Consider the following 20352-nt stretch of genomic DNA (forward strand, 5'->3'; position numbering starts at 1 on the left):
TCGTCAGCAAAACCTGCCATTTAGAACATTGCATTGTCCCTTTAAATGCCTGAGTTCATGCGTGTAGCGGAGGTTGATGGATATAATGTGTGTTAAATAATCTTGCGTGCCTCAATTGTTGTATTTCGTGTTTGCGAGGCCCTTTTACAGACAAATGTTTTGTGTGATGCATCTCCTCTCAATATGTGACAGAATTCGTCTTCTTATATTGTCAAATAGGAATAAAGACTTTGTATCACATTTACCGTGCTGATTGTCTTATTTCATTTTCTACCAAGAGGTGAAGAACACGTTTAAATAGCTGGACATTTCAGGGTCCTGCACACTCAAAGATGTTAATTAGTTAAAATGTGATTATATCACCTCCTTCAAGGTATTTTGTGTTTCAGCATGATAGGGAATAACATTAGAGACATTCATCTTGCAGTGATGTATTAATGACGATTTGCAGACATCAAGCTAATAGTCAAAAATATATTTATTCAGCAGGGAGATAAACAAGCAATAACAATCAAAATGCTGAGGTAAAAGCTTTATCACACTTCAGGATATAATAAAATGTGGGGCCACCTACAGAAAAAAGATATGCACAAGAGTACAAAAGGACACATCAATTAGCATACAGACATTGTAAAAGGAGTATAGATGTCACACAAAATGGTGAGTGGCCAACAAATAAAATAAACCAAAACTCAAGCTGTTATTTGAAAAAGCACAAAAAATATTATCAGCTTCCAAGGGTTAATTGGGATAGTTGACGTCAGCGCAACCTTGCGCACTGTCTTGAAAAGGACCATTCCCACGGATCTCTCCGCAAGCAACAGGCAAAGGTGGATCTCGAGCAGGCTGCAGGTCTGCAAACATCAGAGGTGATGGTGAGTGTCTCTAGAATGAAAGTAAGAAGCACATGTGAAAAATTTCCCACGGACCTTACAATTGCGGGAACTTCCATTAAAGTTCCCTTTTAATATCAGAGTTCTTCTCTTGAATCTCATTAATATCAGAGTTCTTCTCTTGAAGCTCATTAACACAACTCATGAATAAGTTGTTGTCCATATGTGGATGCTAATGATTTTTTTTTAATTTATATCGCACTGAACACAATAGTTTACCTGTTCAGCACGGAATGCTGGATGTCCCCCCATTGCAGGCGGCAATCCATAGTGCCTGTCTGTGTACTTTAGAATCACAGAGTTATGTGTTAGTCCATGTAAAAAAAACACAGATTATGATTCAAGTTTGGGAAGCGCACATATCTTTGTTAATACCTGGTCATAGAAGTGAGGCAGGCGAGGCTGAGGAACCAGTGGACGCTGCTCCTGAGGTGCACGTGCTTTCATTAACTGCACAGACAACACCACACATTAAAACTATGTTGCTTTATGACGCTGAATGAAGGGAATAATTTTAAGAATAGATCTATACCTTCTTATTTCTATAAGTGATCGCACCATTTACAATATCCCATCCATAATCCCATTCATCATCACTTATGACACCTTTAGTGATTGATCGACCAAACTCGATTGCCCTGTTCGTGAAGTCCGTTTGTGTGCGTCCTTCCTGCAACAATCTTTGGCAGTCTTGAATACTTCTATTGAGCTTAAAATCCAGAGCGCAAATATAAAAATCATCAAAAAGCAGGGTGGGGGCATTGTCCAATAAGCATCAAGTTTATATACTCACAATACTAATTCTGTCTACATCTGTCCCTTGTTCAGCACCTCCAGCTGTGGTGAGGTCTATGCTTGCACTGTGCCTACTGCACAGCTGTTTGCTGCTGGATGGGCTTGGTGTGGAAGTCCCTTCCAGAGGATCATCTAACAGCTGTTCAATGATGTGTTTTTCCTGTAGGAATTACATGAAGTCATTTACACATGGTGTCCAGAGCCTCCAGATATCAAAAATTTGCTGTAGTAAAATTACCTTGGGTGCGCTAGTCCTGGTCACTGCACGCACAATATGTCCTGATAGGAAACGCCACCTCTCCTCTATCCACCTATTCCTCTCTGTCTGTCTGTTCCCAGCTGTCCCTGATTTTGTCCCAAGTGCAGTGATTTTTCCGTACATGGTCCTCTGGTTAGCGATCCATTGCACAAGTTGGTCATCTGCATTAAAGTAGAGTGCTGGAATTAAATAGAACTTCAAGCATTGGATATATTCCGTTAAATTAAAGTTTTGGTCAGTAGTTTATGAGCATGCCCTCCGCATTTATTCTGCCATTTATTGTTCTTCTTGGATAACAGAGCACAAGTTGGTAAATACAGATGGCCTTTTTGAAGACAAGCATTACAATTGAAGATTGCCTGCCCTCATGCATAATTTATTTAATGGCTCTTTTAGAGACATGATCCCTACTTCAAAGAAAGAGGGTGTGAAAGCTGTCTGCCACTACTTTTACATTGCAGCTGCAGGAACAGACAGGCTTATAAGAAAAATTAAAGGTTACTGCCAAATGAGCACTTTAACATCTGTAGCGTGGTATGTTTTTAAATCATGGATAACATTACATTGTTCTACTGTACATAAACTTATATACTCACATGAGCACCGGGGATACTCCGCAGCCTTCATCTCCCACAGGTTGCGCTTTCTCTCCCTATTTCTATAATCATCTCTGGATTTATCATAGAGAATCTCATTAAATTGGTACCACTCCACCAGTTCCCCCTCTTGTTCCCTGGTGAAGTTATATGGCCTTACCTTCTGCCATCGTACCTTAATGCTATCGTCTGCGGAGGATATTGGGGAGGCAACAGCTACTGGGGAGGCAATCTCAAATACACCTTGATCACCCTGCTCCTCATTTACCTGCATGGCTACAAACTTTCTTACTGTCTTTGATCCCATCCTTTGTGCTTTTCTGAGAGGCATCTCTGCTAGTCTTTTTACTGTTACAAAGATTCTCCAACAATGACAATTAGGTGGGACGTCCTAGATCACACATGGTTCATTGGCGATATTGAGACCACCTTTTTTTACTCACCTTATGTCCCTTCTGTCCAGCTTCCGGGTTTGCCGTTTGCAGGAGTTCCCATGGTACTCGTAAGAGTCATTACGGATATCGCAAGGATATTGCACTGGCATCTGCACTCATACAATGTTGCAACGCTGCTCAAGACACTCTTGGAGAAATTCAAAAATGTTTGAATTTTCTCCCGACCTTACCAAGTCACACGACTGCCTGCCGTCAGCGCCACGGAGGTCCTCGGTGGTCCACGAATGCCGTACAGCTATCGCAGAAGGTTCCCACGATGTTACACTCTTGTTAGGTCTTGCTTCAGGTCGCACCGTGAGATCGCCCTTTTACCAAGGTAATATCTGGACCTCTGATAGACCTCTGTAACTCCACACCTGAATGCCCGGGATTTGCTCTTCAGAAGAATGTGGATCTCATGGTTCATCCAAGGCTTTTGGTTAGGAAACACTTGGAATGTTTTTGTTGGCATGCAGTCCTCCACACATTTCTTTATGAAGTCTGTAGCGACTGTAGCGCACATCATACCACTGGGTGTATCTTTCGCGTTCTTCCAGAGATGGCTCTGTCCATCAGTGCATTATGTTTATCTTGAACCTCCTGGCAGAGGTTAAGTAGTTGGCTCATATTAGATTCTACTTTGATTGCATTTTTATCCGATTCCATTAGTTTATTCAGTTTCTCAATTAATCTGGTAACCTGCTTCCATAGTTGGTTTCTCACCTTGTTGGCTTCCTTCAGAAATAGAACTCGGCCTTTCTCGGTGAATTTAACTTGTGTCCTTGGTCTTTCATCCCCACCTCGTGCTTCCTCGGTCTTTCTTCATCTTCCTGCTCCATGATTTTCAACAGGTCTTGGCAGATTGCCAAGTCTTTAAATTGAACGAACAAAGTCCTCTTGGCTCTGCTTTAATTTTGTTTGGTCAACATCCTCTTCAGAACAATAACAAATTAAATATGTAGACAACATCTGTCAACATCCACGAAGTTAAACATGTTAGTTCAAAAGGAATGTGTGTCCTATCTTGACTTCGAAACAATCCAAGGTAGGACTGGCTGGATTTTGCCAGACAGTGGAAAAACACTTTCTTGGCTATCTTCCAAGCTAGTGGCTCGCATTAAATTCATGGCTCTTCTTTACAGAAGCCATTTAAAATTAAAGCTTTGCAGCTTCAAAATACTAAGAAATAATAGTCGATTTCTACTCACGTTCATTATAATGTCTTCAGATCTTCAAATCAGTCGTGTCACTGTCGATAAACCTCCAGGCCATTTCTGGCCGAGATCTATTCTCTTCAGTTCCCAGCTGGAACCGGTCTTCTGGCTAAAACCTCTTTCGAGATCCTAGCCTAATCTTCTGTCCCACGCTCTGGGACTGTCTTCACCTCCTGTCAGAGGTATCCTTCGACTTTATGTTGCAGCAGATGTTTATATCGTTCAAGAGATGACTCCCTCTAGCCACTAAGTAAACAACATGGTTAAGGAGAATGTCGTAATATGCATGTGAGCTCTCCGTGAGACCTTCAGAGCTTCTTCACAGATAAATCTTCCTAACACAGTCTTTTGATTAACAGTTTCTTTATTGTTGAAGAAAACCAATCAGGTATACATCTGACCTTATACTCCGACTCGTACACTCTAATCTTCATCAAACTCCAACATATCGCTTAAACGTTAGAAAACTACTCGTGTCTCGGGTAAACGTCGCATAGTCGAAGAGTAAGCCTCCCCCATGTAAGTTCAAAACGAAACTAAAAACTAAGCTTCTGCACAAGAAACCTGGAACCAAACACGCCCTTGAAACGGTAATAAATCCCACCCACAGTCTAAAATTCAAAGGCACGTGCCATAATTAATGACACACAAAATAAGTCAAATGGCCAGTACAGGTGAGGGCTTGGAAACTAAGACGCTTGGACAGGTGCGTGGATAAGACAGTTTGAAGTGTGCGCAAGTGCGGGGATTTTCCAGAGTGTGTGCATGTGTGGGGCCTTTCCATAATGTGTGCATGTGCGGGGCCCCGGGTCAGCGAGGCCTGCGGAATCAGCGATATTTTCCAAACGCTTTGAAGTTATGTACTACAGGAATTAGTTGCTTAAAGCTTAAATAAAGTTTAAGTAAATCACAAGTAGCGTTAAAGTTTCATTTGCCTCAAAACAAGAGGATTTCAGAATAAGAGTAAAGATGTTCTTCTGCAGTTGTATAGGGCTCTGGTAGGACCACATCTGGAGTATTGTGTACAGTTTTGCTCTCCTAATTTGAGGAAGGACATCGTTGTGATTGAGGCAGTGCAGCGCAGGTTCACAAGATTGATCACTAGGATGGCGGGACTGTCATATGAGGAAAGATAAAAATAACTAGGCTTGTATTCACTGGAGTTTAGAAGGATGAGGGGGCATCTTATAGAAACATATAAAATTATAAAACGACTGGACAAACTAGATGCAGGATAAAATGTTCCCAATGTTGGGCGAGTCCAGAACCAGAGGCCACAGTCTTAGAATAAAGGGGAAGCCATTTAAGATTGAGGTGAGAATTTTTTTTTTCACCTAGAGTGTTGTGAATTTGTGGAATTCCCTGCCACAGAGGGCAGTGGAGGCCAAATCACTGGATGGATTTACGAGAGAGTTAGATAGAGCTCGAGGGGTTAGTGGAATCAAGGGATATGGCGAGAAGGCAAGCACGGGTTATTGATTGGGGACGATCAGCCATGATCACAACGAATGGTGGTGCTGGCTCGAAGGGCCGAATGGTCTCCTCCTGCACCTTTTTTTCTGTGTTTCTATGTAACAATTTAAGCAGCTCAATCTCAGAAGTTAAGTAGTGTGACACCGCGATAGAGAAATTATTAAAACCACAACGCTTGGATCTGGATCCCAACTCACCTACTGCTGCAAAGGGATGGAAGCATTGGCTTCAAACACTAAATAACTTATTTGATGAGTGTGGCGACATGGCACCCGATAAATTCAGGACATTAATAAGCTCTGTCTCTTATAATGTATATGATTACATAGAGGAATGTACAACTTCTGATTCTGCTATTGATGTACCAAGCAGACTCTTCGTTAAGACACCCAATGTAATATTTGCTCGACATCTCTTGCTACTCGTAAACAAAAACCTGGTGAGTCACTTGATGAATTTTTTACAAGAACTTCAAAGGCTTAGTAAAGACTGTGCCTTCAAAGCAGATACAGATGATCATTATCGACAGGAACTTATTCAAGACTGTTATCTATGGTTTGGTCTCGCCTTTAATACGACAGAGACTATTAGAAAACAAATCCTTAGATTTATAGTCAGCTTACAATCAAGCTTACTCCTTAGACTTGGCTCAGAAAAATTCGGGTGCTTATGGCTCATCTAATGTGTATTCTGCTGCAACTACTACAAAAGAATCTCACCCAAGTACTAATATGGAGCAAGCTGTAACAATTTCTACTGATAAATGTGCCCTTGCTGCAGCATATACTTATTCAAAAAGGAAGTGTTACTTTTGCTGGGGTAATATTCATAATAGAGCGATATGTTCTGCTTGAGAGGCAACTTGTAATAGTTGTGGCAAGAAGGGACATTATTCTAGAGTAGGCAAGTCCAAAGCAACTACAAAAAATGTGACTGCAGCCATGTATGTGCCTTCTTTATGTGCAATTACAGCTGCATTTCCTCAGAGCTTGTCTCATGCAGCTACAATGGTATCCATCAATGGCCATACACTTAATGTGCTACTTGATTTTGGAAGTCAAGAATGTTTTATAAGTGAACAAGCTGTGTCTCGACTAAATCCAACTATAATTCCTTCAAATAGCGAAATTTCGATGGTTCTGACGACTCTCTATACCAGTGGTTCCCAACCTTTTTTTGGCCATGCCCCACCTAATCAACTCTAAAATCCTGATTGCCTCCCCCCCCATGTGGTGATATATAATTCTTATCATTTAAAAAGTGAACTCCGTTTCAGCTGAAGAAGCTTAAAACGCCAATACCTTGATTGCATTAACTACACAATAAAGACCTTTTTTACCCCCAAAAAATTATTTACTCAAAATAACATCTGAAACATAAACTACATATGTTTACCTGATAGAAAATCCTAAAAAATAAAAATCGAAAATTTGGACCCAGACCTCAGTCTGTCCAAATTTCCCCCCTTAAAAATCAAATTTCCCCCCTGTGGGGCGTACGCCCCACATTGGGAACCACTGCTCTATACTCAAATTATTGGATCTTGTATTGTAGACTTTATTCTGAACAAAACTAGTTATAAATCTATACGTCATGGTATTTTGAAAAATTTGTGTACTGATATAATTCTAGGTCAGGATTTTCAGAAGCAGCACAGATCACTTCAAATAATGTATGAAGGAACTATGCCTCATCTTGTATTGTCAAAGCGAACAGTATTGAGTGGATTTCAGCTGCATCTGTTGAATGTCCTTCATTATTCACTAATTTTTCCTCTAAGTGCAAACCAATTGCTACAAAATCAAGTCATTTTAGTAAACATGACAGAAACTTTATCAACACAGAACTAATATTTTATGAAAAAGTATCATAGAACCCAGCTCCTCCCCTTGGAGGGCACAGGTTGTCGTGGTTAAGGACCCCTTGGAGAGACATAGAAAGAGAGTCGGCATTGATCAAACTATAAACCAGTTCACAGAGCTTGATGCATATCCATTAGCTCATATAGAAGAGATTATCAATACATTAGCTAAGTATTAGATATTCTCCACTTTTGACCTAAAAGGTGCTTACTACCAAATTCCTTTGAAAGAATCAGGTATGAAATACACTGTGTTTGAAGCAAATGGGAAATTGTACCACTACTGCAGAGTTCCTTTTGGTGTAACTAATGGTGTGACTGTTTTGCAGAGAGAGGTGGACAAACTTGTTGAACGGGAAAACCTTAAAGATACTTTCCTTTATCTTGATAATATAACTATTGCAGGAAGTAACTATTACTTAAGGAAGTAGCCCCATAAATAGTGGATGCTTTAGTGATAATTATTCAAAACTCTTTAGATTCTGGAGTTGTTCCTGAGGATTGGAGGGTAGCTAATGTAACCCCACTTTTTAAAAAAAGGGGAGGGAGAGAGAAAACGGGGAATTACAGACCAGTTAGTCTAACATCGGTAGTGGGGAATATGCTAGAGTCAGTTATTAAAGATGGGATAGCAGCACATTTGGAAAGTGGTGAAATCATTGGACAAAGTCAGCATGGATTTATGAAAGGTAAATCATGTCTGACGAATCTTATAGAATGTTTCGAGGATGCAACTGGTAGATTGGATAAGGGAGAACCAGTGGATGTGGTGTATCTGGACTTCCAGAAGGCTTTTGACAAGGTCCCACATAAGAGATTAGTATACAACCTTAAAGCACATGGCATTGGGGGTTCAGTATTGATGTGGATAGAGAACTGGCTGGCAAACAGGAAGCAAAGAGTAGGAGTCAATGGGTCCTTTTCAGAATGGCAGGCAGTGCCTAGTGGGGTACCGCAAGGGTCAGTGCTGGGACCCCAGCTATTTACAATATATATTAATGATTTGACGAGGGAATTGAATGCAACATCTCCAAGTTTGCAATCTTTGGCCGGAAGCAAGATGGCGGAGCAAGATGGCGGAGCAAGATGGCGGGGACTGGTTCCTAAAATGGGTCATATAATCACCCATGAATCCGCCCATGAGCGTACTACACGTTTGCGTGAGAGTAACCCATCTTGCTCTGCTATAAGATCTTTGATTAGCATCTTGTTCCCAATTGCTTTTCCTTTGACTTAACACAAAAGCTGTGATCGAGGACAGTCAAAAGCCCATAACTTTCTTAAAAATTAAGAGAACCGAATTACATTTTCAGTTATTATAGATTGAAGCATTCTGAAACAAATATAAAACATCTTTCATGGATGACCTGAAAGCATATAATTAGTTAATTACCTAATTGTAGCTAATTACAAAATTGACCGTCATGATGGAAATAGTAATAAACCCCCAGACTGCCTTGAAAATTTAACTTGTGATATTCTCAAGATCAGAATTTAATATTATTGTATTATGTGCTGTAAGTCCTCAACAGATAGGTAAATAAATTACAATATCTAGCAACAGACCAAGTCTTTATGGAGAAGATCAGTTGCAAGCTGGTACATTGGCATATTATTATCAGTAGCATCGTAATACTCCTCAGATTGTAATCAATAAGCAACTGTGCACACCTTGTTTTTCCTCAACTTTTCAGTTTTGGCATTGTAAACTTTCCCATTAAGAATGTCCTGCAGATTCCATTTCTTAAGAGAAGGATATTTTTTTTCTAAATAGCCTGAGTATATAGAGAAAGTTTGAACAAGTTAGGGCTTTATTCTTTGGAGCGCAGAAGGTTAAGGGGGGACTTGATAGAGGTTTTTAAAATGATGAGAGGGATAGACAGAGTTGACGTGGAAAAGCTTTTCCCACTGAGAGTAGGGAAGATTCAAACAAGGGGACATGACTTGAGAATTAAGGGACTGAAGTTTAGGGGTAACATGAGGGGGAACTTCTTTACTCAGAGAGTGGTGGCTGTGTGGAATGAGCTTCCAGTGAAGGTGGTGGAGGCAGATTCGTTTTTATCATTTAAAAATAAATTGGATTGTTATATGGATGGGAAGGGAATGAAAGGTTATGGTCTGAGCGCAGGTATATGGGACTAGGGGATAATATGTGTTCGGCACAGACTATAAGGGTCGAGATGGCCTGTTTCCGTGCTGTAAATTGTTATATGGTTATAGTATCCAAATAACAAACTAATCTCATTCACACAAGAATTCACAATATAACATGATTTTTAAAGATCACTGTCATGAATTTATATGCCAGATGGAAGGAATTTAATGTTCAATTCCCATAAATTAATCCAGAAACATCCACTGAAAATATAATCAAAATTATTGTTTTTTGCACAATACATGTGACTCAAACGTTTGTCAATATTTAGTTTAAAAATAATGATCATGGGGAGGGAATAACATGAAAATATAGACAGATAGCTTATGACATGATTGTCCAAAAACAAGAGCATTTTAATTATCTTGCGAGCAGGTGTTTCTGGAACGCGATCGATTGGAACATTTGCAGTGAATTTAAACCCCATATCCACAGCAAAAACACTGCTGTTTCGTATGGGGCCCAAATAACATTTTCACAATGTAAAATTAGATTATAGCCATGCAAGAAGCAAGGTTAAATGTGAAATAAATGACTAACCCTTTGTTTTGTCCCGTTCTTGTGACCGTCATGTTGTAGGTGTTGAGGGCGTTAGAAGTCGCTTTTTATTTTAATCCAATTGTCAAGTACTGCAGCAAACCTTTTTTAAAATATACTGCGAACGGAAATCCGATCAATTTTTCTTCATCAGCTAACAGCCAGAGGAAATCTGCCTCCAATAGGCAGTACAAAATTGCCCCGCCCCCCCTCAAAGGCGCCAAAGTCGCACGCATGGCCAATGGCAGAACTGCAGCGCCGCTGAAGGTAGGTTTTGCAATATCGCTACTCCCGCTCTCTCTGGCTCTGCTCTCTCTGTAAATAATCAATGAATCACCAAATAAACTACAAGTCTGGGGGATAAAACCTGGTCTGGTGGGAGAACTGAGGAAAATAATGATATAAACCTACAGGGGAGCGAAATAAACCCGGTCTGGAGGAAATCAGGTAAATAATGTTTTAAACACAAAATGGAGCTGAATAAACAGGGCTGTGGAGTCGTTCCCTGCCTTCTCCCCATATCCCTGGATTCCACTAGCCCCCAGAGCTCTATCTAACTCTCTCTTAAATCCATCCAGTGATTTGGCCTCCACTGCTCTCTGTGGCAGGGAATTCCACAAATTTACAACTCTCTGGGTGAAATTTCTTTATCTCACCTCAGTCTTAAATGACCTCCCCTTTAGTCTAAGACTGTGGCCCCTGGTTCGGGACTCGCCCAACACTGGGAACATTTTTCCCGCATCTAGCTTGTCCAGTCCTTTTATAATTTTATATGTTTCTATAAGATTCAAACAAGGGGACATGACTTCAGAATTAAGGGACAGAAGTTTAGGGGTAATATGAGGGGGAACTTTTTTACGCAGAGAGTGGTGGCGGTGTGGAATGAGCTCCCAGTGGAAGTGGTGGAGGCAGGTTCATTGGTATCATTTAAAAATAAATTGGATAAGTGCAGGCAGGTGGGACTAAGGGGAAAAAAATTTGTTCGGCATGGACTTGTAGGGCCGAGATGGCCTGTTTCCGTGCTGTAATTGTTATATGGTTATATGTTATATGGTTAAGATTCCCCCCCATCCTTCTAAACTACAGTGAATACAAGCCTGGTCTTTTCACTCTTGCCCCATATGACAGTCCCACCATCCCAGGGATCATTTTTTTGAACCTACGCTGCACTGCCTTAATCACAAGGATGACCTTCCTCAAATTACTAGACCGAAACTGTACGCAATACTCCAGGTTTAGTCTTCCCTGAGCCCTATACAACTGCAGAAGAACCTCCCCACTCCTATACTGAATTCCTCTTGTTATGAAGGCCAACATTCCATTAGCTTTCTTCACTGCCTGCTGTAGCTGCATGTCAACTTTCAGTGACTGGTGTACAAGGACACCCAGCTCTCGCTGTACCTCCCCCTTACCTAACCTAACCCCATTGAGATAATAATCTGCCACCCTGTTTTTGCCACCAAAGTGGATAACCTCACATCTATCTATATTATACTGCATCTGCCCACTCACTCAGCCCGTCAGGTCACCCTGCAACCTTCTAACATCCTCTTCACATCCTCTTTTATTGAAGCCCTTAAATCTGATTTAATTATTTTCAGTGCAGAGAACAGTCTCTCCACGCTGATCTGAGTGTGTGGTATGGCTGTTACTATCATAGCTGCAAACGTTACTATTTCTGGATAAGTAGGGATGAGAGGGAATTATTGACAGGGATTAATGAGTGGGGGTGATGCTGGAGTCAATGATTAAAGAAGTAATAATGGCGAATTTGGACAACGGAAAAGGATTGGTCCAAGTCAGCATGGATTTATGAAGGGGAAATCCTGCTTGACTAATCTTATGGAATTTTTTGAGGATGTGACAAGTAAAATGTACTACTAGTCATGTCTCTACTATTTATTTCATTCCCCTTACATGTTTTTCCTCTACCTGCTAAATTTTTGTAAGGTGTCCTTGAGACTCTTGAAAGGGGCCCATAAATAAAATGTATTATTAAAATAGATGAAGGAGAGCCAGTGGATGTGATGTATCTGGACTTCCAGAAAGCTTTTAATAAGGCCCCACACAGGAGATTAGTGGGCAAACATAGAAACATAGAAATTAGGTGCAGGAGTAGGCCATTCGGCCCTTCAAGCCTTCACCGCCATTCAATATGATCATGGCTGATCATCCAACTCAGTATCCCGTACCTGCCTTCTCTCCATACCCCCTGCTCCCCTTAGCCACAAGGGCCACATCTAACTCCCTCTTAAATATAGCCAATGAACTGGCCTCAATTACCCTCTGTGGCAGAGAGTTCCAGAGATTCACCACTCTCTGTGTCAAAATTTGAGCACATAGCATTGGAGGTTGGGTATTGACATGGATAGAGAATTAGTTGGCAGACAGGAAACAAAAAGTAGGAATAAACAGGTCCATGTCAGAATGGCAGGCAGTGGCTAGTGGAGTGCGGCAACTATTTATAATACATATTAATGATTTAGATTATGGTGTTAAAAGTAAGACTAGCAAATTTGCAGATTGCACAAAGCTGGGTGATAGTGTGAACTGCGAAGAGGATGCAAGGGAGTTGCAGGTTGACTTGGACAGGTTGAGTGAGTGGGCAGATGCAGTACAATGTAGATAAATGAGAGGTTATCCACTTTGGTGGCAAGAACAAGGAGGCAGATTATTATCTCAATGGTGTCAGATTAGGAAAAAGGGAAGTCCAATGAGACCTGGGTGTCCTTGTACACCAGTCACAGAAACTAGACATGCAGATATACCAGACTGAAGAAAGCTGGCCTTCATAACGAGAGGATTTGAGTATAGGAGTAAAGAGGTCCTTCAGTAGTTGTACAGGGACTTGGTGAGACCACATCTAGAGTATTGTGTGCAGTTTTGGTCTCGATTTTACAATTTGAGTAAGGGAATCCATGCTATTGAGGCAGTGAGCGTAGGTTCACCAGGTTAATCCCAGGGATGGTGGGACTGTCAGAGGAGCAAAAATTGTAAAGACTGGGCTTGTATTCATTGGAATTTTGGATGAGAGGGGATCTTATAGAAACACATAAAATTATAAAAGGACTGGACGCTAGATACAGGAAAAATGTTTGCAACGTTGGGGGAGTCCAGAACTAGGGGCCACAGTCTGAATAATGGGGAGGCCATTTAAAACTGAGATGAGAAAAAACTTTGTCACCCAGAGAGCTGTGAATCTGTGGTATTCTCTGGCACAGAGGGCAGTGGAGGCCAAGTCACTGGATGGATTTAGGAGAGTTGGATAGAGCTCTTGGGGCCAGCAGAATCATGGTATATAGAAACTTACAAAATTCTTAAGGGGTTGGACAGTCTAGATGCAGGAAGATTGTTCCCAATGTTAGGGAAGTCCAGGACAAGGGGTCACAGCTTAAGGATAAGGGGGAAATCCTTTAAAACCGAGATGAGAAGAACTTTTTTCACACAGAGAGTGGTGAATCTCTGGAACTCTCTGCCACAGAGGGTAATTGAGGCCACTGTTCATTGGCTATATTTAAGAGGGAGTTAGATGTGGCCCTTGTGGCTAAGGGGACCAGGGGGTATGGAGAGAAGGCAGGTACGGGATACTGAGTTGGATGATCAGCCATGATCATATTGAATGGCGTATGGTGCAGGCTGAGTTGGATGATCAGGCACGGGTTACTGATTGTGGATGATCAGCCATGATTACAATGAATGGCGTATGGTGCAGGCTCGAAGGGCCGAATGGCCTCTACTCCTGCACCTGTTTTCTATGTTTCTATGCCCCACCTGCAGAATTTATTCTATCTATGCCCCTCCAGGCGGCCGGGCAGGGCTGCTCTATAACCTTAGGGCAAGGTGAGCCGAGCGAGCGAGCGCGGGGGGTTGGCGGTTGGAGCGCGTACGCTAACCCGGGGTCGGAGCGCGTGCGCGGGGTTGGCGGTTGGAGCCCGTGCGCGGGGTTGGCGGTTGGAGCCCGTGCGCGGGGTCGGAGCGCGCAGACGGGGTTGGCGGTTGGAGCGCGAGGACGGGGTTGGCGGTTGGAGCGCGTGCGCGAGCCAGGGGTTGGAGCGCGCGCGCGGGGTTGGCGGTCAGAGCGCATGCGCGCGGACAGGGTTGGCGGTTGGAGACAGAGATTAGGTTGGCGGTTGGAGCCCGTGCGCGGGGCTGACCGTTGGAGCGCGTGCGCGAGCCAGGGGTTGGAGCGCGCGGACGGGGTTGGCGGTTGGAGCGCATGCGCGGGGTTGGCGGTTGGAGCGCGCGGACGAGGTTGGCGGTCGGAGCGCATGCGCGAGGACGGGGTTGGCGGTTGGAGACAAAGATTAGGTTGGCGGTCGGAGCGCATGCGCGCGGACGGGGTTGGCGGTTTGAGCCCGTGCGCGGGGTTGGCGGTTGGAGCGCGCGGACGGGGTTGGCGGTCAGAGCGCATGCGCGAGGACGGGGTTGGCGGTTGGAGACAAAGATTAGGTTGGCGGTTGGAGCGGGAACAAGATGGAGATGAACCGGCGCCGGGACCCCGGACCCTGGTGAGACAAAGATGGAGAGAGACAGTTAGAAACATAGACAATAGTTGCAGGAGAAGGCCATTCGGCCCTTCGAGCCAGCACCATTCGCCATTCATTGTGATCATGGCTGATCGTCCCCTATCAATAACCCGTGCCTGCCTTCTCCCCATATCCCTCGACTCCACCAGCCCCTAGACCAGTGGTTCCCAACGTGGGGCGAACGCCCCACAGGGGGGCAATTTGATTTTTAAGGGGGGCAATTGAGCGCGACTGAGGTCTGGGTCCAAATTTTCGATTTTTATTTTTTAGGATTTTCCATCAGGTAAACATATGTAGTTTTTAAGAAGGAACTGCAGATGCTGGAGAATCGAAGGTACACAAAAAAGCTGGAGAAACTCAGCGGGTGCAGCAGCATCTATGGAGCGAAGGAAATAGGCGACGTTTCGTGCCAAAACCCTTCTTCATATGTAGTTTATGTTTCAGATGTTATTTTGAGTAAATAATTTTTTGGGGGTAAAAAAGGTCTTTATTGTGTAGTTATTACAACCAAGGTATTGGCGTTTTAACTGGCGTTTTAACTGGCCTTCTTCAGCTGAAACGTTCACTTTTTAAATGACAAGAATTATATATCACCACATGGGGGGCAATCAGGATTTTAGAGTTGATTAGGTGGGGCATGGCCAAAAAAAGGTTGGGAACCACTGCCCTAGACAGAGCTCTATCTAACTCTCTTAAATCCATCCAGTGACTTGGCCCTCCACTGCCCTCTGTGGCAGGGAATTCCATAAATTCACAACTCTGGGTGAAAAAGTTTATCTCACCTCAGTCTTAAATGGCCTCCCCTTTATTCTAAGACTGTGTGTGGCCCCTGGTTCTGGACTCGCCCAACATTGGGAACATTATTCCTGCATCTAGCTTGTCCAGTCCTTTTATAATTTTGTATGTTTCTATAAGATGCCCACCCCCTCATCCTTCTAAACTCTAGTGAATACAAGCCTAGTATTTTCAATCTTTCCTCATATGACAGTCCCGCCATCCCATGGATCAATCTCGTGGACCTGCACAGCACTGCCTCAATCACAAGGATGTCCTTCCTCAAATTAGGTGACCAAAATTGTACTCAATACTCCAGATGTGGTCTCACCATAGAGCCCTATACAGCTGCAGAAGTACATTTACACCTACATTGAAATCCTCTTGTTATGAAAGCCAACATGCCACTAGCTTTCTTCACTGCCTGCTGTACCTGAACGCCAACTTTCAGTGACTGGTGTACAAGGACAAAGAAGCGAGTGTCACCGAACTTCTGAATTCTCTGGGGTGGAACCCTCTCCAAGACAGACGTGAAGCTCACCGTTTAACCTGTTTTTACAAAATGTTAAATGGTCAGCTAGACATAGATTACAAGACCTAGACCAAACCCAAACCAATTAAGAGCAGACGTGGGCATTCGATCCAATTTGTGATCCCAGCTACAAAGACAGATGTGTACAGCAATTCGTTCTTCCCACGCACAATTAAAACATGGAATAATCTCCACCAAGCTATAGTTATCCAACCAGATGCAACTAAATTTAAAGTAGCACTTCCTTCCCAATAACCCTTTCTGGCTTAATCCTTCCCTTCACCACCTCCAGTTTAAATTCCAGTTGGAATATTTTGGAGGACCAAAGAACCAAGAAGACGCCCAGGTCTCGCTGTACCTCCCCATTACCTAACCTAACCCCATTGAGATAATAATCTGCCCTCTTGTTTTTGCCACCAAAGTGGATAACCTCACATTTATCTATATTATACTGCATCTGCCACGCATCTGCCCACTCACTCAACCTGTCCAGGTCACCCTGCAACCTCCTAACATCCTCTTCACAGCTCACTCTGCCACCCAGCATTGTGTCATCCGCAAACTTGCTAGCATTGCTCCCAATTCCCTCTTCCAAATCATTAATATATATGTTAAACAGTTGCGGCCCCAACACCGAGCCTTGCGGCACTCCACTCACCCTCCCTGCCTATGAAAAGGACCCGTACACTCCTACTCTTTGCTTCCGGTCTGCCAACCAATTTTCTATCCACGTCAACACCCATCCCCAATAACATGTGCTCTAATTTTAGTCACCTGTCTCCCTTGCGGGACCTTATCAAAGACTTTCTGAAGTTCTAGATACACTACATCCATTGGCTCCCTTTAATCCATTTTACTTGTCACATCCTCAAAAAATTCCAGAAGATTAGTCAAGCATGATTTTCCTTTCATAAATCCATGCTGACTTGGACTAATCCTTTTACTGCTATACAATCCTTTTACTGCTATACAAATTATTACCTCTTTAATAATCCTACCACTGAAGTCAGCTAACTGGTCTGTAATTCCCCGTTTTCTCTCTTGCTCCTTCCTTGAAAAGTGGGATAACATTAGCTATCCTTCAATCCATAGGAACTGATCCTGAATCTATTGAACATTGGAAAATGATCACCTATGTGTCCACTATTTCTCGAGCCACCTCCCTGAGGACCCTGTGATGCAGTCCATCAGGCCCTGGGAATTTAGCATCCTTCAGTCCCATTAACATACCCAATAATATTTCTCGCCTAATGAAAATGTATTTCAGTTCCTCTACCCACTTTGATCCTCTGTCCTCCAGTACTTCTGGGAGGTTGGTTGTGTCTTCCTTATTGAAGACAGATCCAAAGTACCTATTCAACTCTTTTGCCATTTCCTTGTTGCCCATAATTATTTCACCCGTGTCTGCCTTCAAGGGACCCACACTTGACTGCTACTCTTTTCTTCCCCTCGTACTTCATCTTTTCAGCACATATTGCCCGTTTTGTTTCCTTCTGTTGTCTATGAAAGTTTCCCAATCCTCTGGCTTCCGGCTACTCTTTGTTGTGTTATACATTTTTTCTTTTTGTTTTATTCTATCCCTAACTTCTCTTGTCAGCCACGGTTGCCTCCTACTCCCCTTAGAATCTTTCTTCCTTTTTGGAATGAAATGATCCTGCGTCATCTGGATTATGCCCAGAAATTCCTTCCATTGCTGTTCCACCGTCATTCCTGCTAGGATCCCTTTCCAGTCTACCTTGACCAGCTCCCCTCATGCCTTCATAGTCCCCTTTGTTCAACTTCATCACCGCCACTTCTGATTTAACCTTCTCCTTCTCAAATTACAGATTAAAACTAATCATATTATGATCATTGCCTCCAAGTCGTTCCTTTACCTCGAGTTCTCTTATCAAATTTGGTTCATTGGACAACACTAAATCCAAACTTCGGGCAGGAGATACAAACACTAGAAAGCAGCTGTCCCTGTCACAAATCTGTCGTATGCTGCGTATCTATTCCCAATCTAAATAATCTACTCCTTGGTAGACGTCGCACTTTATTGTTATCTAAACTTACTCTGTTGTTTTCACATTAAATTCAGTATTCTGTGTATTTCCTCTTTTGCACAACCTGTTGTATTAATACAAGATCCACAAAATGCTGCAGTAAATGAGCAGGCGCGGGCTTACCCCTTACCAGCAGTGCTCTGTCTAACACTTCCTTTCTTCCAGCTTTTTGCAAACCTCCACCCCCAACCACTGCAAACAGTCCGACCTCAAATGTGTAAGAAGTAACTGCAGATGCTGGTTTCAACCGAAGATAGACACAAACAGCTGGCGTAACTCAGCCGGACAGGCAGCATCTTTGCAGAGAAGGAATGGGTGAAGTTTCGGGTTCAGACGCTTTTACAAACTGGTTAGGGACAGCAACGTACCTCGGTGACTGCCAATCACCTCAACAACGTCCCCCGGTGACTGCCCATCATCACCCCCCCCCCCCCCCCCCCCCCCCCCCCCCCCCCCCCCCCCCCCAACAACTTCGCTCAGCCCGCCTGAACCAACTTGATCTCCCGGTTGCCGGACACTTTAATTCTCCTTCCCATTCCCACACAGACCCTGCTGTCCTTGGTCTCCTCCATTGTCAGTGAGGCTAAACGCAAATTGGAGGAACAGCATCACACATTTCATTTGGGCAACAGTGGTATGAATCTTGATTTCTCTCACTTCTCTTCAGGTAGCCCCGGCATTCTCTCTCTCTCTATCCCTCCCCCACACAAGTGGCACAAGCTTCTCATTTTCACCCTACAAACCTAAAAATAGCCTTTTTCCTTTATCCTCGTTACTTTTTTGAATATGTCTTGAAATCATTGTTCTTTATCTCTCCATTACACCGTCTATATCTCTCATTTCTCATTTCCCTTATGGCTAACGTCAAAAGGAGGGTTTTGACACGAAATGTCACCTAATTCCTTCTCTCCAGAGATACCGCCTGTCCCGCTGAGTTACTCCAGCTTTTTGTGTCTATCTACCCGACCTCATATGTCACGTGTCCATGTTCTCCACAGATGCTGCCTGACCGGCTATGTTACTCCATTATTTTGTGTCTTTCTTTTGTTTAGTCTAGTACCTGCAGTCCTTTGTTATTACAGTTTCATTCCTATATGGTACGACCTGTGTGGACAACACACAAACCAAAATGTTTCATTCATAGAAACATGGAAAATAGGTGCAGGAGGAGGCCATTCGGCCCTTCGAGCCAGCACCTCCATTCATTGTGATTATGGCTGATCATCCCCTATCAATAACCCGTGCCTGCCTTCTCCCTATATCCCTTGACTCCACTAGCCCCTAGAGCTCTATCTAATTCTCTTAAATCCATGCAGTGACTTGGCCTCCACTGCCCTCTGTGGCAGGGAATTCCACAACTCTCTGGGTGAAAAAGTTTTTTCTCACCTCATTCTTAAATGACCTCCCTTTTATTCTAAGACTGTGTTCTGGACTCGCCCATCATTGGGAACATTCCCCCCCCCCATGTGGTGATATATAAATCTTATCATTTAAAAAGTGAACTCCGTTTCAGCTGAAGAATCTTAAAACGCCAATACCTTGGTTTAAACAAGCTTCAAAAGAACACGGCATCCATGAAAAAGAAAAACGAAATAAACAAAAGACAGTTAAAGTTCTGAGCAAGAAATTACTAAAAAAATTGTTTAAAAAAAAGAAAAAAACATTAGGTGGTATTAAAATAATAATAATGATAAATATGATAATAAAAGAGTATTTACAGGTAATAAAGAGAGAGACAATTTCTATATTAGAATATTGAAATATTTGTGGATTGTCTCATACGAAAAATCGAAAATTTGGACCCAGACCTCCTCAGTCGCGCTCAATTGCCCCCCTTAAAAATCAAATTGCCCCCCCCTGTGGGGCGTACGCCCCACGTTGGGAACCACTGCTCTAGTGAATACAATTCGTGCGGTATACATGCAATAATAAACCTGTACTGAGTTTGGGAGGCATGTATGGAGAAAGGAGCATAGTCACCGGTTCAGTTGTGAGACTCTTCCACCCAACAGTCACACAAGTTTCTGTCTCCAGTTGTATTTCAGATTTGCAGCCTCTAGGTTGTGGTTAATTTATCCCCGGGCGCTTAACACCGCCCACACGATGATGATGCTAATTCAGCACAGCCCACAATGTGCAGCCTATGGGCATTCTCCAGGTGCGCGCTCGATCTCTTTCCTGTTAGCGGATTGTGTCAGGGTTGCAGCAGCAGGGAGATGGACCTCGCCCTCCGGGGCGGGGGTGGCGGGAGAGGGCCG

General features: G+C 43.1%; 1 protein-coding gene across 3 annotated transcripts; it reads right to left on the reverse strand.

Moving 5' to 3' along the window:
* Positions 1-364: 364 nt before the first annotated feature.
* On the reverse strand, positions 365-20240 carry LOC129716455 (uncharacterized). 3 transcript variants are annotated; one of them, XM_055666325.1, is made up of 8 exons: positions 20075-20240; positions 4186-4437; positions 1927-2108; positions 1687-1848; positions 1426-1602; positions 1269-1343; positions 1113-1178; positions 369-885 (listed from the first exon to the last, which is right to left on the reverse strand). In XM_055666325.1, exons 3-8 carry the CDS (start codon positions 2068-2070, stop codon positions 742-744), a joined length of 768 nt encoding a protein of 255 aa, XP_055522300.1. In that variant the 5' UTR covers positions 2071-2108; positions 4186-4437; positions 20075-20240; the 3' UTR covers positions 369-741. The 3 variants fall into 3 exon arrangements, with proteins under 3 accessions (XP_055522301.1, XP_055522300.1, XP_055522299.1); XM_055666324.1 differs by lacking the exon at positions 20075-20240 and having other exon boundaries at positions 4186-4727; XM_055666326.1 differs by lacking the exons at positions 1113-1178; positions 20075-20240 and having other exon boundaries at positions 365-885; positions 4186-4727.
* Positions 20241-20352: the final 112 nt, after the last annotated feature.

Source organism: Leucoraja erinacea, unplaced genomic scaffold, assembly GCF_028641065.1.
Source record: "Leucoraja erinacea ecotype New England unplaced genomic scaffold, Leri_hhj_1 Leri_239S, whole genome shotgun sequence".
In the NCBI taxonomy this organism is placed as follows: Eukaryota; Metazoa; Chordata; class Chondrichthyes; order Rajiformes; family Rajidae; genus Leucoraja; species Leucoraja erinaceus.

Excerpts from the sequence above, each read along its gene's own strand:
- LOC129716455 (XM_055666325.1), bottom strand. The coding sequence starts at position 2,070 with ATGTACGGAAAAATCACTGCACTTGGGACAAAATCAGGGACAGCTGGG. Across the intron at positions 1,603-1,686 it reads ATGTAGACAGAATTAGTATT|CTCAATAGAAGTATTCAAGA; the intron begins GTGAGTATATAA and ends CTGGATTTTAAG. Across the intron at positions 1,344-1,425 it reads TCACTTATAGAAATAAGAAG|TTAATGAAAGCACGTGCACC; the intron begins GTATAGATCTAT and ends TTGTCTGTGCAG.